This window comes from Pongo pygmaeus, chromosome 21 (genome assembly GCF_028885625.2).
Source record: "Pongo pygmaeus isolate AG05252 chromosome 21, NHGRI_mPonPyg2-v2.0_pri, whole genome shotgun sequence".
Lineage (NCBI taxonomy): Eukaryota > Metazoa > Chordata > Mammalia > Primates > Hominidae > Pongo > Pongo pygmaeus.
Genome location: NC_072394.2, coordinates 14,897,463 through 14,923,422, shown reverse-complemented (window position 1 = coordinate 14,923,422; position 25,960 = coordinate 14,897,463). Strand labels below are relative to the sequence as shown.

At 39.7% G+C, this 25,960-nt stretch overlaps 1 protein-coding gene across 1 annotated transcript in view; it reads right to left on the bottom strand.

The window, feature by feature from the left end:
* Window positions 1–25,960, bottom strand: part of CFAP61 (cilia and flagella associated protein 61) — a 313,628-nt gene that overhangs the window by 182,822 nt on the left and 104,846 nt on the right. Inside the window, exons 10-13 of the mRNA XM_063659455.1 lie at window positions 17,839–17,913; window positions 12,934–13,112; window positions 10,726–10,765; window positions 7,694–7,833 (exon numbers count right to left, since the gene is read on the bottom strand). Of these exons, the coding sequence (XP_063515525.1) occupies window positions 7,694–7,833; window positions 10,726–10,765; window positions 12,934–13,112; window positions 17,839–17,913 (434 nt within the window). The remainder of the gene's footprint in view (window positions 1–7,693; window positions 7,834–10,725; window positions 10,766–12,933; window positions 13,113–17,838; window positions 17,914–25,960) is intronic.

Below are 25,960 nucleotides of genomic sequence, written 5' to 3'. Positions count from 1 at the left end.
AAGAAAGGGCCAGGAACTAGAAACAAGCAAGAGAAATTAAAGCATTATTTGGTATAAATAGAAAAAAATATGTAAAACTGTTATAGTCCACATATTCTTACAAATCTAACCAAAAGGTTATGTTTATATACAGAAGAAACTTAATAACTCAGCAGTACCAAAAAATTACTAGATCACAAAAGGTTTAAAGTAGGTGTGGCCTTTAAACTTCTAAAATTGTCTAGAAAAAGAAATAAATATAAAATAAAAGAATAAAAAGCAAAGTAGGTATGGCTTATATGTTTCATAGAAAAATCTGTATTTGGAAGACAGATAATCACAATTCTTTTTTAAAAAATTAATTTAATTCTATTTTAAGTTCCGGGATACATGTGCAGGGCAAATATACGTTACATAGTGTGCCACGGTGGTTTGTTGCACCTGTCGACTCATCACCTAGGTATTAAGCCCAGCATGCATTAGCTACTTATCCTGATGCTCTCCCTCCCCTCGGACCCCCACTGACAGGCCCCAATGTGTGTTGTGCTCCCCGCCGGCCCCCGCATGTGTTCATGTGTTCTCATCATTCAGCTCCCACTTATAAGTGAGAACATGCAGTGTTTGGTTTTCTGTTCCTGTGTTAGTTTGCTGAGGATAATGGCTTCCAGCTCCATCCATGTCCCTGCAAAGGACATGATCTTATTTCTTTTTATGGCTGCATAGTATTCCATGGTATCATAGTATTCTATGGTACCACATTTTCTTTATCCAGTCTATCAGTGATGGGCATTTGGGTTAATTCCATGTCTTTGCAATTATGAACGGTGCTGCAATGAACATATGCGTGCATGTAAAATAAAATGATTTATATTCCTTTGGGTATATGCCCAGAAATGGGATTGCTGGGTCAAATGGTATCTCTGGTTCTAGGTTTTTGAGGAATCAGCACACTGTCTTCCACAATGGTTGGACTAATTTACATACCCACCAACAGTGTAAAATTGTTCCTATTTCTCCATAGTCTCGCCAGCATCTGTTGTTGCTTGACTTTTTAATAATCACCATTCTGATTGGCATGAGATGTTATCTCTTTGTGGTTTTGATTTGCATTTCTCTAATGATCAGTGATTTTGAGCTTTTTTTCATGTTTGTTGGCTGCATGAATGTCTTCTTTTGAGAAGTGTCTGTTCATGGTCCTTTGCCCACTTTTTAATGGGGTTGTTTTTTTCTTGTAAATTTGTTTAAGTTCCTTATAGATTCTGGATATCAGACCTTTGTCAGATGGATAGATTGCAAAAATTTTCTCGCATTCTGTAGGTTGTCTGCTCACTCTGATGATAGTTTCTTTTGTAATAAATCACAATTATTTTCTACCACATGACGTACCCATTTAAAAAGCAGAAGCCCCAGCCAGGCACAGTGGCTCATGCCTGTAATCCCAGCACTTTGGGAGGCTGAGGTGGGTGGATCACGAGGTCAGGAGATTGAGACCATCCTGGCTAACATGGTGAAACCCCGTCTCTACTAAAAATAAAAAAAAAAATTTAGCCAGGTGTCGTGGTGGGCATCTGTAGTCCCAGCTACTCAGGAGGCTGAGGCAGGAGAATTGCGTGAAACCCGGGAGGCAGAGCTTGCAGTGAGCCAAAATCGCACCATTGCACTCCAGCCTGTGCGACAGAGTGAGACTCTGTCTCAAAAAAAAAAAAAAAAAAACAAAAAAACAAAAAACAAAAAAACCCGGAAGCCCCTACAGTGCTTCTTAAACTTTTAATGTGCATGAAAGTCAACTGGTGCACTTGTTAGCAACACAGATTCAGAAAACCTGGGGCAGGGCCTGGGCTTCTGTATTTTAGCAAAGTCTCAGCAGATGCTGCTGCTGCCGATCCCTGGACCACACTTGCAGTGGAACTGAAGAGCATATGAAGAAAGAACTGTCCTTGAGTAAAATGAGGTAAACTTGAGAAGGGAAGCCAGGTGCTAAGGAGCAAGAAGGAGGAATATTCCACGGTCCACGGTGGCCGTACGCCCAGTGCACCCTGATGGCCTTCTTTAAGGGACAAACAAGCTCTTGTAAAGCCTCACTTTCTAAAAGCCAGGTGTGAGTCCTCACAGATACAAAGGGCGCAATGTCACTGAGCATCACTGGATAGTGCCCTGACTTACAAAGGACCCTGGCTGTTGCACCTGGACTCCTCTTGCATCCCTGGCTGACTTGCAGGTGCAGGGGACTGACTGGAAACATCTCAGTACTTAAAGGGAATGCCACGGGGACGCGGGGACAGAAAGGGAAGGCTCTGTGCAGGCACTGCCACCTCGGGCTAACTGATGCCAGGAACCCAGCAAGGTGATGGAGTCTTCTTTAAGGTCGCTCCCCCTCTCACATTTCCGGACTTCATTTTGTGTGCCATGAAATTCCATCAAATTCATTTGTTAGCATGCTCATTTTTTTTTAATACAAACATTGCTGGGGTGTAAGGGTGGGGGTTGCTCTCCCTTCTCATCTGTGTAGGAGCCTCTTCAGGTTGGCCACCCTCCTTTCTCTCCTCCACTCCTGCAGCAACGATCAGCTGCCTGGAGAGGGTGCAGGAGTGCGGACTTTAAAAGAGCAAAGGGAAGAACGATATTGTACCCCCTATAGGAACTGAGCAATATTGACAGGTAAAGCCACCATTTTTAACATTAAATGGGTGGTTTCACTAACAGCTTTTTATGCTTATAATACGGTTTAAAGAATTAAAGAGGAGATCTATGCTTTCTGTTGAAAACAACTGCCCACTGCCATGTGCACCCCTAATGGTGATAAGCGTGTGGGTTTCGAGGGATGTCTTCCCCTACGGGACCGTGCATAGCTTCTTGAATGGAAAAAGGCGATGGGCACAACGATGGCACTCAGAGAAGCTACAGAGGTGCACAGGCAGGGAACCTGGTGTGGGCTGGCGGGTGCGCTGGCGACAAACTGGAGGAGGCTGTGAAGGAGGGTTCCTGATGAGGGCTCAGGTGGCAACTGCGACAACACATGACTTGTTAAAGACACAAAAACTAGTTCAGCTTCTGAGTCTTTAATATTTCAGAAAAGAACCCAGGTATACATCATGTGCTCCAATTTTAAATGCAAGTGATTTGAGAAAATGAAGCTGGCACTGAAAAAGCTTATGAAGAAAAGTCAGGGCCCCACTGCAACCAAACTAATTCCCAGACAAGTGTGGAAAGACTCATCATTTAAAAGATTTAGATTTTATTTTTAAGAAAAGTAATGCATGGACATAGTAAAAGAGTGTGAAAGAAATGAATACGACTGTAAATTATGTAATTAAAGCTACTAAGAACAAGGCCGCTACTATAGCCAGACCGATGACTCCTTCCCAGATTCGTATCATCTCATTGCTCTCCATCTCCAGTGTCTTTATTCAATCGGATTTATTCAGAGTGAAAACTCCAAGAAAAAAAGTCACCAATGCATTTAGGAATGCGGAGTATAAAGTACATTTTTTAAAATTCTACTTGAATCATAATACAATTTAAAATCTCAGTGTAGAAAAAATTAACTACATTTTTCTATCACAAAAGTACTGCACACCCACTGATTTTTAAAAATTCAACAGAAATAACCCATTCAAAAATAGGCAAAAGACCTAAACAGACACCTCATGAAAGAAGATATACAGTTGGCAAATAAGCATATGAAGACATGCTCAACACCACATGTCATTAAAACAGCGAGGTACCACTAACATACTGATTAGAATGGCCAAAATCCAAAACACTGATGACACCAAATGCTGGCAAGGGTGTGCAGCAGCGGGAACTCTCATTCACTGCTGGTGGGAATGCAAAATGGCTCAGCCACTCTGTCAGATAGTTTGACAGTTTTTTGTAAAACTAAACATATTCTGGTCATAGGATCCAGCAATTGCACTCTTTGGTAGTTATCTAAATGAGCTGAAAACTTACACCCACATAAAAACCTACACATGAATGTTTATAGCAGCTTTATTCATAACTGCTCAAACTCGAAAGCAAACAAGAGGTTTTTCAAGTAGGTAAATGGGTAGACACACTGTGGTACATCCAGAGAACGGAATATTATCCAGGGCTACAAAGAAATGAGCTAGCCAGTCATGAAAAGACATGGAGGAACCTTAAAAACATATTAATCCGTGAAAAAAAAAGCCAATCTGAAAAGGTTACTAACAGGATTCCAACTTTATGACATTCTGTAAACGTAAAATCATGGAGACAGTAAAAAGATCAGTGGTTGACAGTGTTGTGGGAAACGAGGGATGAACAGACAGAGCACAGAGGATGTTTAGCAGAGTAAAACTATTCTGTGTGCTATCATAACAGTGGATACATGTCATTACACGTTTGTCCAAAGCCATAGGATGTACAACACCAACAGTGAACCCTAATGTGAACTATGGACACTGGGTGATAATGATACATCAGTGGTGGTTCATTGATTACAACAAATGTTCCAGTCTAGTGCTGGATGTTCATGATGCGAGAGTCTGTGTGTGGTGGTGGAGAAGGGGCTTGTGAGAACTCTCTGCACTTTCTGCTCAATTTTGCTGTAAACCTAAAACTACTGTTTGGAAAAAAAGTTTATTGGCCAGGTGTGGTGGCTCACGCCTGTAACTGCAACACTGGGAGGCCAAGGTGGGTGAACTGCTTGAGCCCAGGAGAGTTCAAGATAAGCCTGGGCAACATGATCAAACCCCGTCTCTACAAAAAAATACAAAAATTAGCCAGGTGTAGTCCCAGCTACTTGGGAGGCTGAGATGGGGGGATCACCTGAGCTTGGGAGGTTGAGGCTCCAGCGAGCCACGTCTGTGCCACTGCATTCCAGCCTGGGCAACAGAGTGAGATACCGTCTCAAAAAAAAAGTTTATTAGTTAAAACAAAAAAAATCAAACATAACAGATAGACATAATGCAAAAAGTCAGTCACCATCTTCACCTACAATTCCCAGTCCTGTTTCCCAGAGGCATATAAGGTTAATGAAATCCTATGTACGTTTTTAGAACTTCTATACATACACAAGATAAAAACTAGACATAATGTTCTCACAGTATCCTTTTTCCTCTTCTTTTTAATTAAGGAATCAACTGAGATTTTTACTGGGCACATACCCAACCTACCAGCAACATATCTTCCAGGCTCCCTTGCGGCTAAGTAGGGCCATGCGACCAAGTTCCTTACCACATAATATGAACAGAGGTGGTTCACGTCCCCTAAGAGGAAAGTGTTTCCCCTCCTCCATTTCTCGTTCCACCCTTCCCTGTGGGCTACAATGTGGCTACGGAGCTCCGAGCTAGCTCTGAGCACAAGGAAGAAAAGTCCACTCTGGCCGTGGGTCTGAAACTCTTGCATGCCACAGAGCCCTTTGACACTCTGGTGATGCTATGAACTCCTTCCCAGACAAATGTTTCTACATTCATAAAATAAAACACAAAGGATTATAAATTATATTGAAACATAGCAAAATGTTTTTAAAAATGTGTTACAGTAATGCCTGTGCCTCTTTGTTAATGCATTAAATAATAAATTCTGGTTGAGAATAAAATTACTGAAATTTCAAAGTAGGGTAAATATTATGTGATTTTTTGAGACATCTGCAACAACGAAAACATCTGACATTTCTACTGGCTACGAAGTCATGGTTTCTGCTAACACTATGAGACCTGCTAGCTCCAGTCACAATGGAAGGACACACTAAACTTCACTTACAGGTTACTGGAATAAAGATGTAGCTTTCCTTTCCATCCAAATTCACAGACCTCATGCTTCTCTCTGGATATGTTAGGTAATCCTTGCTCTATGGAATGGAGGGGCAATAAGAGAAGGAACTTCGGTTCCTGGACAACTTCATGGGGAAAAAGCTGGTATTCTCCTTAGACCATGTGCTCATGTCTGGACTATTGCAGGACAGAGACAGAACTGGCTCAAGGCAGTTGTGTTTAGGGGTCACTCTGATACAACAGTTTAGCATTAGTGCTGACTGCTACCTATGAACACTTTACAACAATCAAATGGGATTACACCGACCACACCATGTAGAGAAACAATATATGGGGTGGTCATGAGTTGGCTCTGTAAAGCTAACAGCCTAGGTTCCAATTTCAGTTCTGCCACTTTCTGCTGTGTGGACTGTGGACTAGTTACTCAACCTCTCTGTGTCTGTTTTCTTACCTGTGAAATAATGATACCTAACTAATTAGGTCACTGTGAGTTGTAGACACATGGAAAGTGATTATTAAGAAAGCGCCTGGCACACTATAAACCCTCAATAAATGTTAATTATCATTACTATTAGTACTTGTACTATTAATGTTTGACTGTTTTTCTCACCATCCTAGATATCTTTCCACATAGGATACAGAAATCTGGTTTTATTTCTTCAAATCTTCATCATAATGTACCAGTCCCTAATTATGCAATGTAACCAGTCCCTAATTATGAAGTGAATATCTAGGATGTTTCTCAAAGTTTCACTCAAAAGGTTAACACAGCAATTACAGAGCAAGCTCTCTGACACTCCTCTACCAAACCTTTCATCAGAAGATTGTGCATCAACTTTATTGAGGTCTAATTTACACACAATAAAATGCACTCATTTCTAGCGCGCAGTTTGATGAGCCTCAGAATATTTTGTAAAAATAAGATAGAAGATATTAAATATACACTGTTTTTTGTTTTTTCCTGTAAAAACAGTCTGGTCATGCCTTTTATTAATTTTTCTATTTAGGTATTAAGTGATTTTCTTATTGATTCATTACAGCTCTTTATATATTAAATACACCCACCTTTTGTCTGCCATATTTGTTTAAAACATCCTTCTGTCGGTCAGTTACATTTTAATAAAATCAGGTGGTTCAAAAAACTTGGTACAGTATAAGACACCTTAATTTTTTTCTTTCATGTTTTAAAAAGAACTTTCCCATTCTGAGACATGATAAAGGTCAATCTTCACTCACTTTCCTCATCCAGCACTCCATATTACTTTCTCAGGAAAGCTTCCTCTGGCTGGGCCAACTCTCCCAGTGTTCCATGCTCAGTACCACATGCCCAGCACTGGTTACTCCCATCACAGTTGCAGTTTTACACTCTGTGTGTCCATAAGCCTTGAAAAGGCAGGGACCATGTCTACATGTTGTTCACCATTGTGTTCCCAGAACTTGGCACAGAACTTAGCACTGTAAATATATTTTCTAATTTTTATGTTTTCAATACTTACTTTTAACTCTTTAATCACCTGAGAATCTATTTTATGATAGAGTATAAACAAAGTTTCTACCTTCATTTTGTTCCACCATTTACAGAAGAATCCTTCCTTTTCCCACTGTTGTGACACACACTTTGTCATGAATGTATTATATACACACACTCACATAAAAAGATCAATCTGCACAATCTGAGTTCCTACTATACCAGATCTGTTTCTTGTGTTACATTGTTCTGCCTACAGAATCTGTCAACATGGCATTGTCTTGATTATTGTGGAGCTATATTATGTTTTAATATCTGACAGGACAAATCTCTTCTCAAGTGCCATTCTTTCTCTAAATGTATTAGTTAAAATCACTTAATCAAGCCCTCTTCTAATAAAAGATGATCTTTAAAATAAGTTATTAAATTAAAATAGCAGGGAGCTCCTTTTTCCCTTCTCTTCTGTAACTTCATGGATTGTTGTGTGGCCAAACATGTGTCTACTCACTTGAGCAATCCAGCCCGGTGGAAGACGTAGAGGTCCTGCTCGAGGGTGCAGGTGTTGAAAGGGACCATTTTCACGAAGTTCTGGATGAGGATGAACTCGGGGGTGAGATGGGGCAGAGAAATTACACAGAAGTTCTTATCCTAACATCATCAAAAACCAGGACACAGAGAAAGAATAAAAAAAATTAATCAAAAAACAAATTCCTCTAAAAAACACCAAGAAAAATAGAAGCAAAATGTGTTGATTAAGGAGAGGATATTCAAATTACCTTTCCTATAATTTGGAAAATAATCACATAAAATTCAGGAAATAAGCAACTACAAGAGCAAGGAAAAAGTATCTTTGTGTCTCACTGAAACCTGAATAAATGAATCTTATAAACAATGGCAGTCATTCAGCATAACTCTTCTGTGGAAGTAGTTTTTAAACCAAGACAATTTGTATATGCAAGTTCACTTGTGTCACCAAGTCAATGACGTAGCATGGTGTCCTAGCAAAGGCCCCTTGCTTACTAAGTGACCTTACACCAGTAGTCCCTTCCTCTTGCGAGATGGGTGGATGATACTTCAGACTTTTTTTGGCTCTAAAATTCTCTGATTATCCATAAACCAATGTGTACGTATTTTATCATGACATGATCCCAGTTGGGTGAACAGATCCATAAGCATGACTAAACCCAGGCAGTGGGTTTAGTTAGCAGACATAAGAGGTCTTGCATGTCCTGAGGGCTGCCATTCATCTATTCTAGGCCTGCCCTGTCAGTACAGCAGACAATGAAATGTGGCTAGTATTGGCGGAGGAACTAAATTTTAAATTTTATTTCATTTAAACTCATTTAAATTAAAAAAATGGATATTTAATTCCATTACTGGAAAAGTTTTATGTGTGCTTGGATTATGTGAATCTACATATCCAACTGTAAATTTTATAACATACAAATACAGATGAACTATTTCTGATGAAAATTTAGTACTTGTATTGTGATGTACCATAAATGTGAAATATATATTAGATTTCAAAGACTTAGTATGAGAAAAAGAATGTAAATAGCTCAGTAGTAAGTTTTCATATTGATTATATGTTGAAATGATTAAATTTGCCCAGGCACAGTGGCTCACTTCTGTAATCCCAGTACTTTGGGAGGCCGAGATGGGAGGATCACTTGAGCCCAGCAGTTTGAGCCCAGCCTGGGCAAGATGGCGAGACCCCATTTCTACAATTTTTTTTTAAATTAGCTGGGCATGGTGGCACGTCCCAGCTATTTGGGAGGCTGAGGCAGGAAGATCCCTTGGGCCAAGGAGTTTGAGGCAGCAGTGAGCTATGATTGTGACATTGCATGCAACAAAGTGAGACCTTATCTCTTTAAAAAAAGGATTGGGGCATATTAAGTTAAATAAAAGATATTATCATATAAAATTCATCTGTTCCTTTTTCTTTTTTTTTTCCTTGTGGCTCTCGGAACATTCAGAATTACCAGTGTGGCTCACACTCCCTGTCTGGACAGTGCTGCTCTAGGCTATCTGAGCTTCACGCAGCTGCCTGATCCTCTGCCAGGTCCCTGCAGAAGCAGCCTGCTCTTCCTAAAGCTAATTTGTCCCTTTGGGATCTCGCCTCCTCTTGAACCCTGTGAAGGCATTACTTGTGCTAATCCAAAACCCTGGGGACACTTGTGCAACTCAAAGGAGTGAATCATTGTTTGACCTTATCTTTCTTCTTTTTAGCAAATTAGTAAGACTCCTTTTGGGGAACCTGAGAGTCAAGTTGCTGAAATACTCAAGTTGAAAATAAGGACTGGGTGCCAAGTCTGGGTGGACTTCCTCTGGGAGGGAGAGACTAACTATAATGAGTTGCTTCATCTTGGATTTGAAGGATTAAGGATGAAGCAATCAAGATTATTTTTTTTCCTGTCGTCCATGTTCCGAAGTCAAATAGAATTGAAATGTAAACAGCTCTATTACCTTTTTAAAGCCAGCATTACTTTTATAATGTTAAAGATTTATGTTTACATGGACGTTAAAGCAGAAAATAATTAAAATTAGCGAAATTTATTTGAGGAGTTTTTGAGGGAAACCAACTTTGTAAATCCTACGTTCAGGGTAATCTACATTGTTTGGAAAGTGCCTTAATAAGCAATTTTAAAAAATTATGATGGAGAACATATTGCCTTATTATAAAGCTTCATTATAATAATAAATGAGGAAATAAAACCTAACATCACATAGTTTTAAGACAAAATAATTAAACTATACTTGTTTTTGCCTCATTAGAAACAGTATCCAGGAAAAGTAAAGCAATAGATATCTTTCTTGAAATCAGTCAACTGGAGAAGTACAGTCGTTGACTTTACTTAATTAACAGGCCTGTCTTTATAAAAATGCATTTTGTCCCTCAAAACTTCCTTCCTCATTTTCTTTCCTTCAATAAAGAAGTGTAAGAGTTCGGTTAGATCTTCATCCCTAGACAACAATGAGACAAGAATGTAGGCAGAAGCCTGGGACACCCTGGCATGGAGAATCTTCTTTGTACTTGGATATTAGCCTGCAGGCCCATTCATCAATGTGGGTTGAGCCCCCTCTACAAGCCAGGCATGAAGTCAGGCCTGAGGAACTAGTAGGGAAAGAAATGCCAACCTCAAAATCAACAAGTCCCTACTTTGCTACCCTCAGAAAAGCAATATGATGGTTTCAGAATACTTGGAGCCAATATAATCTATAAAATAACGTAACAGTGTCATTCACTTTAATTTCCAACATTTTCATATATTACTATGAATGATTTGATTCTGATAAAACACTGGTAAAGCTATGTCTAAAAGAAATTTTGCATTTAAAGAGAACTGCTAAAATAGCATGACTTAAAAAATCTTGAAAATGACAATATTTTCTATTTTTATGAGCTCATGACATGCCATTTGACCTTATTCTCCGAACACAAACCTCAACATTCACAGCATAATAAATTTATGGCATTTTACTTTTCTGCAAGTTCTCTAAGCTTACAAAATCAGTTCTCAAAATTCAGCATGTACTTACAGAAAAAAGACTGAAAACAAAATTCATAAAATCCAGCGACCTGTAAACAAGACAGTAAGCACTGTCAGTGCCCTGCAAGCAAATGCAACATCAGTGGACATTTACAGAGATTTACAGCTCCCTCCCCTCGGGCAGCAATTAGCCAACCACTAGTCAGAATGTGTGTCTAGGTGAACACTAATGGGGTGCATAAGTCGCAAGCTTCATATGTCAGTAATAAAGTATTCTGTAGAACTGAAGGCACTTTCACATCAATTAATAATCTCCGTGCATTTGAAAAGCCAACACAAAATTGGTCATTCTGTGCCTCCGATCCTTCCCTTCTGTTTTGGAAGAGTTAAGAGGAGAGGTGGGAAATATTATAGGCTGCTTCTGATCTTTTTCCCTTTTATCTGTTGAAGATTTTCTGACTAGCTGCAGATGTACATTCATAGGCAAACCACACTGGGTCACCAAATTCCTGTTTCAAAATTCAAAAAGTATACTCTAAGCACAATCATATTTAAATGTACAGATAAAAGAAATATAAAGCAACAAATATAGAAAGGCTTTACAAGGTTTTAGATGTCTATAACATAATTAGAATAAAAAGAATTTCTTTTCAATGTCCCAGATCTCCATAGAAGCCAAAAACTCAAGATGAAAAAAGTTACAGTACAACAGGGGATGCTGGGAGATTGGGAACATGTTTAAACAGATCCTCTGAAGAGGAACTGTCCAGCTATTCTTGGTTATCTAAAAGACACTCTAGAGCTTTCCACTCCATCAAAATGGACCAATTATTTCCTCTTCGAGATGGTTCTGTGAACAGATGAGGAGTGGGTGCTAAGGAGATGTGGAATCCAGGCACTGAGGGCAGTGTCCAGTGTCCAGACCACAGGAGAACAGCAAGCACTGAACATGTGGGTGTTATGGAGGGGCGGGGTGGGTGGCTGTGAGGTCTGGTGGGCGCCGGGGCTTTAGACAAAGCCCAGCACCATGCATGCCTCCTCCTTGCTGTAGCCCTGGATTGCTGTTGGGTGTCAACTTATGCCCTGCTCAGATATTCCATGTGGCTGAGACTCCAGCTGCAGATTCAGCATGGAGCATGAGCTAAGGGATGGAGCCCATCTTCTCCATCTCCTTGTGGCATGGGCTTGTCACAGCCGTTGGCTCAGGAATGAACACACAGTCCTGTCAGGCCTCATGAGACTTTGACTGGAAAAAGCTGGGCCCATCCTGGCAAGTCCTTCTCACCGGATTTTGATGCAGACTGAGACTGTCAGTGGTCTTAGGCCCAGGATGGGGCACTCCTCTGAGAAGGGGTCCAACAGCAGGGAAGTAGGGTGATATGGTTTGGCTGTGTCCCCACCCAAATCTCATCTTGAATTGTAGCTCCCATAATTCCCACGTGTTGTGGGAGGGACCCTGTAGGAGATAACTGAATTATAGGGGTGGTTCCCCCATACTGTTCTCGTGGTATTGAATAAGTCTCACGAGATCTCATGGTTTTATAAGGGGAAACCCCTTTCACTTGGCTCTCATCGTCTCTTTGCCTGCCGCCATGTAAGACATGGCTTTCGTCTTCCCCATGATCGTGAGGCCTCCCCAGCCACGTGGAACTGTGAGTTCATTAAACCTCTTTTTCTTTATAAATCACCCAGTCTCGAGTATGTCTTTATCACCAGCATGAAAACAGACTAACACACAGGGTGAAGAGGTAGAGAGAGAAACTTGGCCCTTGATTTGGTTATCTAAATAAATCCTAGATCAAGCCATATTTAAAACAGTCTCACCACTGGAGTTATCCTTAGTTATGTGAGGCAATTATTCAATTTTTTTTTCAAAGCCAGTTTGGTTGGATTTCCTGTTACTTGCAACCAAAGACTCTACACAAGCAGTAACCCAAATTCAAATTCTCCAAGAAATGCAAACTTTACAGAATGGGAGCAGCATGTGGTTATGTAAGTGATAATTTTCCAGATTCCCAATTGTTACATAGGTGGGCCAGATTTCTAGCCCACTTCTGTAGCTCTTGTTAAAATTTGATGGACTAGAATCTCTGGATGGGGCTTAGGAATTTGTGGTTTTTAAAAATTCCCCAGGAGATTAGGATGTGGGCCAGGTTTGGAAGTTACTGGCTCTGTAAAGTTAAAATGTTGGGCCACCAATGCCAGAAGAGATTCTCACTGTGTCACTGTGACAGCCAGCCAGAAGGTCAGTACTTGCCTTGCTTCGTATTTCTCATCAATACAAAACAGCTGAATACAAAAAGCAGCTGAGGCTCCCCTGTAGATGGGGCGGAAGTGGACGGGCTCTTCAGGCAGTATGAGCGATGCCAAGCTCCTACTGCTGACGTGGTGATCCTGTGCATATCCAGTGGAGATGTCACTAAGTTTTTCTATGTCCTAGAGCAAGGAGACAGGAGGAGCCAATGAGAATCCTGTCAATGCCCTGTAATTTAGTGGGCTGGTGGCTGCATTGTCTCTACATGACACCATTCTGAGGACAGGTGTGACTGTCTCATCCGAAACGACTCATCCTGGGCCAGGCCTGGTTTTAAGGAGAGGTTCTTAATGAGATACTCAAAATTCATAAAATGTTTTTAAAAATTAGTTCTCCAATGAGAACACATGGACACAGGGAGGGGAACAACACACACTGGGGCCTGTCGGGGGGTGGGGGGGAAAGGGAGGGAGAGCATTAAGACAAATACCTAATGCAGGCAGGGCTTAAAACCTGCCTTAAGACATTAATACAAATACCTTAATTTGTCTTAATGTCTTAAGCATTAATTTGTCTTAATGCCTTAAGCATTAAGACAAATACCTAATGCAGGCAGGGCTTAAAACGGGTTGATAGGTGCAGCAAACCACCATGGCACATGTATACCTAGGTAACGAACCTGCACGTTCTGCACACATAACCCAGAACTTAAAATAAAATTTAAAAAACAATAATAATAAAGAAAAAAAAACTAGTTCTCACATGAAGGTCTCACACAAGACAAATAGTTTCAGTTGGCCTTTGACATAGGGTCCATATTTTAACTGCATCCCAGGGTAGAGATTAGAGCGTGATAGTATTATACACATATTATAATAACTCCGGAAGCAAAATCCCTCTGTCCCCAAAGCTGTTTTCATTGTGATACAAGAATTTTCGGATCTTGGGACTGCTCAGGTGGTCCTGGGAGTAACTATGGTGGGGAGGTGGAGCCCAGGAAGGTCCAATGGACCACAGCCACCTGAAAAGCCAGGGCTGAGGCTGTTCTGTCTTGGTTTAGGTGCATCTAAATAGGTGTCATAACTCAGAAGATGATTCCCTTTGAGATCCCTCATGGAGTTCTTTTAAATCAAAGTAATACATGCATATAGAAAAATTTAAAATAATATTAGCACCAAACATTTATTAAGAAAATCAGCAATTCTCTTCCTTCCAAGTCTCTACCCTCATTGAACAGAACTTTCAACCTTTTCATTTCTTTGGGTATATATTTACCTCTATATTTCTGAACAATATGCTTATGGTGCTATTTCTAAATTCATTAGTTTTTAGAATTTCCTATTGGATATTGATGCAGTGGCTAGATTAATCCCTCTTATACTACCCTCTTCCCCACATCTTATCCCCCAGGATAATTACATCACAATTCAGGGTTAAATCGTAAGTATTTACACTAATATGAATGTGTAAGTTCTGTTGTTGCTGAGCAAAGTAGTGTAATATGACAATGTTTTCATCTGTGTGCTTAGTTTTTATTCACTTGGTTTCCTAAGTTTTTCACTTCCTTTACCAGATTTGCCAAGTGTTGGTCACTATTATTTTCCAAATGATCAGGCATTTGAGATAATATATGAGCTTCCTTTTTTCTCCCCTCTAATCTGGACTTGCAGCTCTGCTGGCCTGCCTGTATTGCAGCTCCTATTTTGTAAGTTCCAGGTCTTTTCTTTGTCATTTTTGTTCATCATTTAGGCCCTTATATTGTTAGAGCACATTTTTAGCTTCCTAAAAGCAACATGCTTGAGGGGCAAAACTCCACAGACACTGGCTAACTGGGGCACTTCATGGGGTGATCAGGCAGAGATCTGGCATTATTACTGGGTGGCCATATTCAGTGACATTATCTGAAGGCATTTTCTTTGGGCCTGTCAGTTTTTTGGGGACTTAAGTTCTCCAATATCCTGTATGGGCGACTGTGGTAGATGGAACAGTGGCCCCCAAAGATGTTACAGGTCCTAGTCCCTGCAACCTGTAAGTATGTTATCTTTCAGGGCACAGGGATTTTGCAGATGTCATCACATGAAGGGTTCTGTGATGAGGAGATGCTCCTAGATGATCCAGGTGGGCCCAGTGGAATCATAGGGATCTGCTAAGAGGGAGGCAGCAGGTCCAAGTCAGAGGGAGGAAGATGCTGCGCTGCCAGCTCTGAAGATGGAGGAAGGGGATGCAGGGCATGGAATGCAAGTGGCTTCTAGAAGCTGGCAAAGGCAAGGGAACAGATTCTCCCCTAGAGTCTCCAGAAGGAACACACGCCCCTGTCTACACCTGAAGCTCAGCACACTCAAACCCATTTTGGAATTCTAACCTCCAGAACTGCAAAATATTACATTTGTGTTGTTATATGCCACCAAGTTTGGGGTAATGTGTTACAGCAGCAATAGAAACTAATACAAGGCCTGGCTCCTGGCATTGAGAGGGCGTGGCTGGAGGAGGGGCTGTGGATTCCTCTATTTGAAATGGAGACTTCCACTTACTTGTCTGTTCTCTATCCTTCACCGTTACAACACCCATGCAGCACAGGCTAAATCTGAATTAGCAGCAGCCTCTGTTCAATTTCTCTAGAGAACAGTCATTTCATCCTCTCACTTGGGGTGTGGCTGATAACCTAACTGGAGTCTGCAGGGATCCAGTGTTCCAGTCACTCCACATCAGACTGCCCAGCTTTTCAGCCCAGTTCCTCACCCCACTTTCTGCAAACCTCCAGTCTTCAGCCTTGTGCAGAATTCACACACTTTTCACCAGTCTCTCCTCCCATAAAGATGCCTGAGTTTCACCTTCCTCAGCTGTGCTAAGCCAGTGTAAACTCCTCCATTGATTTTTTTATTCTCAATATTTTTAAAGTGCTTATCTTCCAATATCTCCTCTCCATCTCATCTTTGTGGATTTGTGCCCTTTTTATTCCTCTACTGTCATTTCAGTGTTTTTCTCTGGTAGGGAGAGGAGATAAAAATAGGAGATCAATCCACCTTGTTGACTCAGGTGTCTTCTGGGGTTCCAACATGTTTGATGCAGTGGTGGGGGCAGGCATCCTGTCCCTCCATCCACATCCTTGCTTGGGTTCATAAGGGAATGGCTACCCTCTTAGGAATATTAGAGAGAAAACTGCTCTCCTCTTCTACACCCCGACTTTCCTCCCTAGGGCACAGGGAGTGACCAACTGGTCAGTGAGTCTCCTCGTGTGGGTTGCCCCAGAAACACACCCTGAATTAAGTGTCTGAGAGTCAGTAGTTTACTTGGGGAGCAAAGCCAGGAAATTCTGTAAGAGGAGTGGTGTGCGAGGTGAGGAAGGGGAGGCTGCCAGCATGGGGTGTTTCAAGATGTGGGTGACTATGGTGAATCATCCCCACCTGGATCTCCAGGAGCCTAGAGAACACAGTGCAGAGTGGTCCCATCTAAGAGGTGAAGGAGCTGGCAAATTGATTCTCCAATCCCTTCAGTCACTGGCTGATGGCTGCTTCCCCAAACAGCCTGCCCTGCTGCAAACATGGCATGGAAGAAAGACCAGGCACTTGCAGTCCTCGTCCTCACAGAGTGCTCAGGAAGAATAAGTGCTAGAGGATATGGGTGGGGCACCAACAGCATATGCCAATGTGAGATTCAAAAACTGGACCCTGTGTCTGCATTGTGCTGTCTCTTTCTGGCAGCACATCCTGCTCCCAGGTTGTGTGTTTTCTCCTCCCCTCCATGCAATTAGCTGGGAGTGGGGAGACCCTGCCCCACAGGTGAGGCCTGCCTACAACCACATGGGGGCATTTAATTCAGTAAGGAGAAATGGGAAGTCCATTTGTGTTCTCGGTCCTAGCTTAACTGTTCTCTGGTTCAGTGTTAGCCATGAGAAAGGGGTACTTCAATCCCTAGCTGACTTCTGGGTAGACTCCTTCACTGGTCAGAATCTGGACAGGAGAGGGGTTGGAGAACCTGGCCCTCTGGCAGAACTTCAGTGTCTGGGCTTAGTGTTCAGTGAATCTGTCCCAGTGCCTCTATGGATATGACTAAGCCCCATGTTCCATTCCCTTCTCAAGGGTTCTCTAGGCTTCTGTTGCTGAGTCAGTCCATCCATCACCAAGAGGCTCTTGGGAAACTACTGAAATTCCAGGACTGTGCTCATCATCAGGGAATGAAAATGCCTTATTGTACCAACCTCCCACTCAAAAGCCTATAACACCCTCCTCTGCTTCTTAGGAAAAGCCTGAGATCCTGAGCAGGGTTCACAGGACCCTGCCAATCTCTTCCTGAACCGCAAGGCTTCTGGCAGGGAACAGAAGGGACACTCCAATGGAGTGGTAAACAGACCACTTGCAAAGGCATGGGCGGGTTGAAGGGAAACCAACAAAAGATGGTGAAGTCCCCAGGGATAGCCACTGCACTCGTGGAAGATGCTATGCCCCTTGGCCTGAATTTGTAACAGGAGGGAGGACTTCCAAAATCCTGAGATGCATGTAAATGACATACATTAATAACACACCTAGACACGGACAGGAGTGTATGTATGTGCATATGATACAGAGAAAACTCTTACAAATGTCTTGCCTCTCCAAAATGTTTTCTTTTGGGGCAATGGGAAGGAGAGATAAGCTGTATGTACTAAAATTTTTGCAAATAATTTATGTAGAAAATGCAACTTACAGTCCAGGCCATGCAGAGGATACAGAAAAAAAGATTAATCATAGCAGGGGAAGAGGTAAGGAGGTGAGGCTTGGTGCAGCAAGTCCTAAAGGAGGTGGTAGGTGTGAACTGGTGGAGACAGGCAGGCAGTTTGGGAGGAGGAAAGGGCACAAATCCTCTGAAGTAGAAAGGTGTGAAACCCATGGGGTGGCTAGAGGGCACGCAAAGGCCCTCCTCAAACCCTACCTCTGATTCACTAACATTTCCACTTTGGACTGCTGTTAAAGCTTCCTCAGATGCAGCTTCTCTGGCAATATTTCCCTGGAAATGATGACAGCAAAACATGAAAATTAATCGACACCTACAGTGGTTTAGAGTCCAAGCTCTGGAGCAAGCTGCCGGGGTTCAGACGCTGGTTCTACAGCTTACTGGCCTTGTGGCATTGGGAAAATTATGTAACCTCAGTTTCCTCCTCTGTGAAAAGGGGATGAGAAGAGCATCTATTTCATAAGGCTGTTATGAGGATAAAATAAAGACAGACAGATAGAGAAACAGATGCTTAGCATAGTGCAGGCGCCTCCTGATTCTCTGGAGATGTTAGTTATTACTCTATTATTCGTATTCTTCTGTTTAACTTGAAAGGTGCACTAAGTTTTTTCTAAAAAAAACTACTGTATTGAGGTATTATGATGGTGCAAAAGTAATCATACCAAAAGTAATTACATTAAAGTAATGGCAAAAACTGCAATTATTTGTGCACCAAAAGTAATTTGTGCCAACCTAATAGAATTGACATACAATAAGCTACATATATGTGAAGTATCCTTTTTGAAAAGCTTTGATTTATACGTACACCTATAAAAATATCACCACGATCAAGATAATGAACATGACACATTGCTCCCCAAGCTTCCATGTTCCCACGTGCCTCTCACTCCCATCCTTTCTACTCTGCCAACCACAGGCAAATACTGATATGATTTTTGTCATTATAGTTTGTACTTGCTGTAATTTTATATTACTGAAATCAAATAGTATTTATCTTTTTTGATCTGGCTTCTTTCACTCAGCACGTTTATTTTGAAATTCATCCATGCTGTTGCACGCATCAGTGGTTTAGTCCTCTTTGTTGGTGAATAGTATCCACGGTGCGAATGCACCTCCACAACCTCACCAACACTTGGAATGCTTAATCTTTCTAGTTTTGGTCATTCTAATAGATGTGTAGTTGTATTTGATTGTGGTTTTAATTTGCATTTCTCTAATGACTAATGAGATTGAGTGTCATTTCATGTGATGTCTTATTTTGGAAAGTTCAAACCTTTTGCCTATTTTTAATTAGTTTTTTTATTTTGTATTATTGTGTTTTGAGAGTTTTAAAAAAATATGTTGTAGAAACAAGTCCTCTGTCAGATATGTAATTTGCAAATATTTTCTCCCAGTCTGTAGCTTGTCTTTTCATTCTCTTAACAGTACTTTTCAAAAAGAAAACGTTTTAAATTTTGATGACATCTAATTGGTCAGTTTGTTCTTTTATGTACTGTGCTTTTAATTTTGTTTCTAAGAAATCTTACCTCACCCAAGGTCGCAAAGATTTTCTCCTATGTTATGTTTTCTCTAGAGGTTATATTGGTTTGAATTCTACATTCAAGTCTATGATTCATTTGCAGCTAATTTTTGTATATGGTATGAGGTATGGATTGGGTTTTTTAAAAGTTTGTATATGGATATTCAACTGTTTCAGAGAGAAAAGACTATTCTTTCTCTACTACATTGCCATGTGCCTTTGTCAAAAATCAGTTGTCTATACATTGAGTTTATTTCTGAGTTTTCTTATTCTATTCCATTAACCTACTGTTGACCTTAGCACCAATATTACACTATCTTCATTACAATAATCTTATAATAATTAGGCCAGGCATAATGGCTCACACATGTAATTCCAGTACTTTGGGAGGCCAAGGTGGGCGGATCACTTGAGGCTGAAAGTTCAAGACCAGCCTGGCCAACATAGCAAAACCCCATCTCTACTAAAAATACATACAAAAAAATCTAGGCGTGGTGGTTCACACCTGTACCAGCTACTCAGAAGGCTGAGGCATGAGTATCACTTGAACCTGGGAGGCAGAGGTTGCAGTGAGCTGAGATCATGCCACTGCACTCCAGCCTGGGCAATAGAGAGAGAGAAAAAAAACAATCTTACAATAATTAATCTTGAAATCAGTTAGTGTTATCCTACAGCTTTGTTCTTTTTCAAAGTTGCCCTGGCTGTTTTAGGTTATCTCCATTTTCACATAAATTTTAGAATCAATTAATTAAAGTTCTATAAAAATTTCTCCTGAAAATGTGATTGGGATTTTACTGAATTTGCGAAGAACTGATTTAAAGATTCAATATCCCACGAACATAGAATATCTCCCCATGTATTTAGGTCTTCTTTAATTTCTCTCAGAAATGTTTTGTAGTTTTCACCGTAGAAGTCTTGAATATCTTTCGTCAGATTTAATCTATAAGTATTTAACATATTTGTACTGTTGTAGATGGTATTTCAATCTGATTGTTCATTGCTATTATACAGAGATACAACTAAATTTTGTATATTAATTTTGTATATATTAGTTCTAGTAGCTGTTTTGTAGATTCCATCAGTTTTTTTTTCATAGGTAGTCATGTTGTCTGTGAGTAAAAGATAAGTTTTAATTATTCCTTTTTAATCTGGATGCCTTTCACTTCTTTTCCTATCTTTTTGCCCTGGTTCAAATCTCCAGTACAATTTTGATTAGAAGTGGTGAGGGCAGACATTCTTAACTTGTTCCTGACTTTAAGGGTAAAACAATTAGTCCTTCACCATTATGTGTGACGTTTGCTGTAAGTTTTTCAAAAATAACCTTTGTCAAATTGAAAAAGTGCTAAGAGTCTTTGTGAGGAATTAATGTTAGATTTTCAAATGTCTTTTATACATTTATGTGATAAACATATGGTTTTTTTTTAGTTTGTTAAAATGGTGAATTACACCGATTTTCTTATGTTAAACCAAACTTGCATTCCTAGAATAAACCCTACTCAGTCATGATTATCCTTTTTGTATATTGACTCAGTTTGCTAATTTTTACATTTATTTCAATACTTTTGGAAGAACAGTTGGTGTTTGGTTGCATGGAAAACTTCCTTAGTGATTTCTGAGATTTTAGTGCACCCATCATCCAAGCAGTGTATACTGTACCCAATGTGTAGATAAAAGACTCTATGTTGATGGGCATTTAGTCTGGTTCCATATTTTTGCAATTGCGAATTGTGCTGTTATAAACATGCTTGTGCAAGTGTATTTTTCATATAATGACTTCTTTTCCACTTGGTAGACACCGAGTAGTGGGAATGCTGGATCAAATGGTAGTTCTACTTTTAATTCTTTAAGGAATCTCCATGCTGTTTTCGATAGTGCTTGTACTAGTTTACATTCCCACCAGCATTGAAAAACACTTCCCTTTTCACCACATCCAAGCCAACATCTGTTGTTTTTTTATTTTTAAATTATAGCCATTCTTGTAGGAGTAAGGTGATATTCCATTGTGGTTTTGATTTGCATTTCCCTGATAATTAGTGGTGTTGAGCATTTTTTCATATGTTTGTTGGCTGTTTGTAAATCTTCTTTTGAGGATTCTCTATTCATGTCCTTTGCCTACTTTTTGATGGGATTATTTGTTTCTTGCTTGCTGATTCATCTAAGTTCTTTGTAGATTCTGGATACTAGTTCTTTGTCAGATATACAGTTTGCAAAGATTTCCTCCCACTCTGTGGGCTGTCTGTTTACTCTGCTGGTTATTTCTTCTGCTGTGCAGAAGCTTTTTAGTTTAATTAGGTCCCATCTATTTATCTTTGTTTTTGTTGCATTTGCTTTTGGGTTCTTGGTCTTTGCCTAAGCCAATGTCTAGAAGAGTTTTTTCCAATGTTATCTTCTAGAATTTTTATGGCTTTACCTCTTAGATTTAAGTCTTTGATCCACCTTGAGTTGATCTTTGTATAAGGTGAGAGATGAGGATCCAGCTTCATTTTTCTACATGTGGCTTGCCAGTTTTGCCAGCACTACTTGTTGAATACGGTGTCCTTTCCTACTTTATGTTTTTGTTTGCTTTGTTGAAGATTAGTTGGCTCTTAAGTATTTGGCTTTATTTCTGGGTTCTCTATTCTGTTCTGTTGGTCTACATGCCTATTTTATACCAGTACCATGCTTTTTTGGTAACTATAGCCTTGTAGTACAGCTTGAAGTCACATAATGTGATGCCCCCAGATTTCTTCTTTTTGCTTAGTCTTGCTTTGGCTATGTAGGCTCTTTTATGGCTCCATATGAATTTTAGGATTGTTTTTTCTAGTTCTGTGAAGAATGATGGTGGTATGTTGATGGGAAGTGCATTGAACCTGTAGATTGCTTTTGGCAGTATGGTCATTTTCACAATATTGATTCTACCCATCCATGAGCATGGGATGTGTTTCCATTTGTTTGTGTCATCAGTGATTTCTTTCAGCAGTGTTTTGTAGTTTTCCTTGTACAGGTCTTTCACCTTCTTGGTTAAGTATATTCCTAGGGTTTTTGTTTGTTTTTTTGAGGTTTGTTGCTGTTGTTTTGGGATTTTTTTGTTTTTTTGTTGTTGTTGTTGTTGCTGTTGTTTTGTTTTGTTTGGCAGCTGTTGTAAAAGGGATTGCATTCTCTATATGATTCTCAGCTTGGTCACTGTTGGTGTATAGCAGTGCTACTGATTTTTGTACACTGATTTTGTAACCTGAGACTTTACTGAATTTATCAGATCTAGGAGCTTTTTGGATGAGTCCTTAGGGTTTTCTAGGTATACAATCATATTATCGGTGAACAGCGACAGTTGGCCTCTTCTTTACCAATTTGGATGGCTTTTGTTGCTTTCTTTTGTCTAATTGCTCTGGCTAGGACTTTAAGTACTATGTTGAATAAAAGTGGTGAAAATGTGCATCCTTGTCTTGTTCCAGTTCTCAGGGGGAATGATTTCAACTTTTCCTTGTTCAGTATAATGTTAGCTGTGGGTGTGTCATAGATGGCTTTTATTACTTGAGGTATGTCCTTTTTATGCCAATTTTGCTGAGGGTTTTAATCATACAGGAATGCTGGATTGTCAAATGCTTTCTCTGTGTCTTTTGAGATGATAATATGATTTTTGTTTTTAAATCTGTTTATGTTACATATCACATTTATTAACTTGTATATGTTAAACCCTGCATCCCTGGTATGAAACCCACTTGATCATGGTGTATTATCTTTTTGACATGATGTTGGATTTGGTTAGCTAGCATTTTGTTGAGGATTTTTGCATCTATGTTCATCAGGAATATTAGTCTATAGTTTTCTTTTTTGGTTATGTCCTTTCCCGGTTTTGGTTTTTGTGTGATACTGGCTTCATAAAATGATTTAAGGAGGATTACCTCTTTCTTTATCTTGTGGAACAGTATCAGTAAGATTGGTACCAATTCTTCTTTGAATGCCTGATAGAATTCAGCTATGAATTCATCTGGTCCTGGACTTTTTTTGTTGGTAATTTTAAAATTATTGTTTCAATCTCACTACTTGTTATTGGTCTGTTCAGAGTTTCTATTTCTTCCTGATTTAATCTAGGAGAGTTATATATTTCCAGGAATTTAACTGTCTCCTCTAGATTTTCTAGTTTTTGCACATAAAGGTGTTCATAGCAGTCTTGAATGATCTTTTGTGTTGCTGTGGTATTGGTTGTAATATCAATTAGAAATTTCATTTCTAATTGAGGCTATTTGGATCTTCTCTCTTCTTTTCTTGGTTAATCTTGCTAATGGTCTACCAATTTTGCTTATCTTTTCAAAGACCCAGCTTTTTGTTTCATTTATCTTTTGAATTTTTTTTGTTACCATTTCATTTAGTCCTGTTCTGATCTTTTTATTTCTTTTCTTCTGTTGGGTTTGGGCTTGGTTTGTTCTTGTTTCTCTAGTTCCTTGAGGTGTGACCTTAGACTGTCTATCTGTGCTCTTTCAGACTTTTCAAGGTAGGCACTTAATGCCGTGAACTTTCCTCTTAGCACCACTTTTGCTGTGTCCCAGAGGTTTTGATAAATTGTGTCACTATTATCAGTCAGTTCAAATAATTTTTTATTTCCATCTTGATTTCACTGTTGACCCAAAGATCATTCAAGTGCAGATTACTTAACTTCCATGTATTTGTATAGTTTTGAGGGTTCCTTTTGGAGTTAATTTCCAATTTTATTCTACTGTGGTCTGAGAGGGTACTTGATATCATTTCAATTTTCTTAAGTTTATTGAGACTTGTTTTGTGGCCTATCATATGGCGTATCTTGGAGAATGTTCCATGTGCTGATGAAAAGAATATATATTCTGCAGTTGTTGGGTGTTGAATGTTCTATAAATATCTGTTAAGTCCATTAGTTCTAGGGTATAGTTTAAGTCCATTTTTTTGTTGACTTTCTGTCATGATGTCCTGTCTCATGCTGTCAATGGAGTATTGAAGTCCCCCACTATTATTGTGTTGCCATCTATCTCATTTCTTATGTCTAGTAATAATTGTTTTATAAATTTGGGAGCTACCATGTTAGGTGCATATATATTTAGGACTGGGGTATTTTCCTGTAGGACTGATTTTTTAAAAATCATTTTATAATGTCCCACGTTTTTTTAATTGTTGTTGCTTTAAAGTATGTTTTCTCTGATGTAAAAATAGTTACTCTTCCTCATTTTTGGTTTCCATTTGCATGAAATAACTTTTTCCACCCATTGACTGTAAGTTTATAGGAACCCTTATGCATTAGGTGAGTCTCTTCAAGACAGCAGATATTTGATTGGTGAATGTTTATCCATTCTGCCATTCTGTGTCTTTTAAGTGGTACATTTACACCATTTACATTCAATGTTAGTACTGAGATATGAGGTACTGTTTTATTCAACATGCTAGTTGTTGCCTGAATACTTCGGTGTTTTTTTTTTCATTGTGTTATTGTTTTATAGGCCCTGTGAGATTTATGCTTATGGAGGTTCTATTTTCATGTATTTTGAAGATTTGTTTCAAGATTTAGAACTCTTTTTAGTATTTCTTGTAGTGCTGGCTTGGTAGTGGCAAATTCTCTCAGCATTTGTTTGTCTGAAAAACACTTTCTCTTTCCTTCATTTATGAAGCTAGTTTTGCTGGATACAAAATTCTTGGCTAGCAATTATTTTGTTTGAGGAGCTAAAGATAGGACCCAATCCCTTCTGGCTTGTAGTGTTTCTGCTGAGAAATCTGCTGTAAATCTGATACGTTTTCCTTTATAGGTGGCCTGATGTTTCTGCCTCGCAGGTCTTAATTTTCTTTCTTTTGTCTTGACTTTGACTTTAGATAACCTGATGACTATGTGCCTGGGTGATGATCTTTTTCCAGTGAATTTCCCAGATGTTCTCTTTGAGCTTTTTTTTTTTTTTTGAGACGGAGTCTTGCTCTGTTGCCCAGACAGGAGTGCAGTGGTGCCATCTCAGCTCACTGCAGGCTCCACCTCCTGGGTTCACGCCATTCTCCCACCACAGCCTCCCAAGTAGCTGGGACTACAGGTGCCCACCACCACGCTTGGCTAATTTTGTTTTTGTATTTTTAGTAGAGACGGGGTTTCACCATGTTAGTCAGGATGGTCTCAATCTCCTGACCTCATGATCCACTCACCTCAGCCTCCCAAAGTGCTGGGATTACAGGTGTGAGCCACTGCACCTGGCCCTTTGAGCTTCTTATATTTGGATGTCTAGATCTCTAGTGAGGCCAGGGAAGTTTTCCTTGATTATTCCCTCAGATATGTTTTCTAAACTTAGATTTCTCTTCTTCCTCAGGAATACCAGTTATCCTTAGGTTTGGCCATTTAACATAATCCCAAATTTCTTGGAGGCTTTGTTCATTTTTTAATAATTCTTTTTTCTTTGTCTAATTGGGTTAATTTGAAAGCCCTGTCTTTAAGCTCTGAAGTTCTTTCTTCTACTTGTTCTAGTCTACTGTTGAAACTTTCAAATGCATTTTGTATCTAAGTGTGTCTTTCATTTCCAGAAGCTATATTTTTTTCTTTATGACATCTATTTCTCTGGAGTATTTTTCATAAATATCTTGTATTTTTTTTAAAAAAAAATTTAAGTTGGTTTTCACCTTTCTCTGGTATCTCCTTGAGAAGTTTTATAACCTTCTGAATTCTTTAGCTGGCAATTCAGAGATTTCTTCTTGGTTTGGATCTGTTGCTGGGGAGCTAGTGTGGTCTTTTGGGGGTGTTACAGAACCTTGTTTTGTCATATTACCAGAATTTCTTTTCTCGTTCCTTCTCATTTGGGTAGACTATGTCAGTGGAAAAATCTA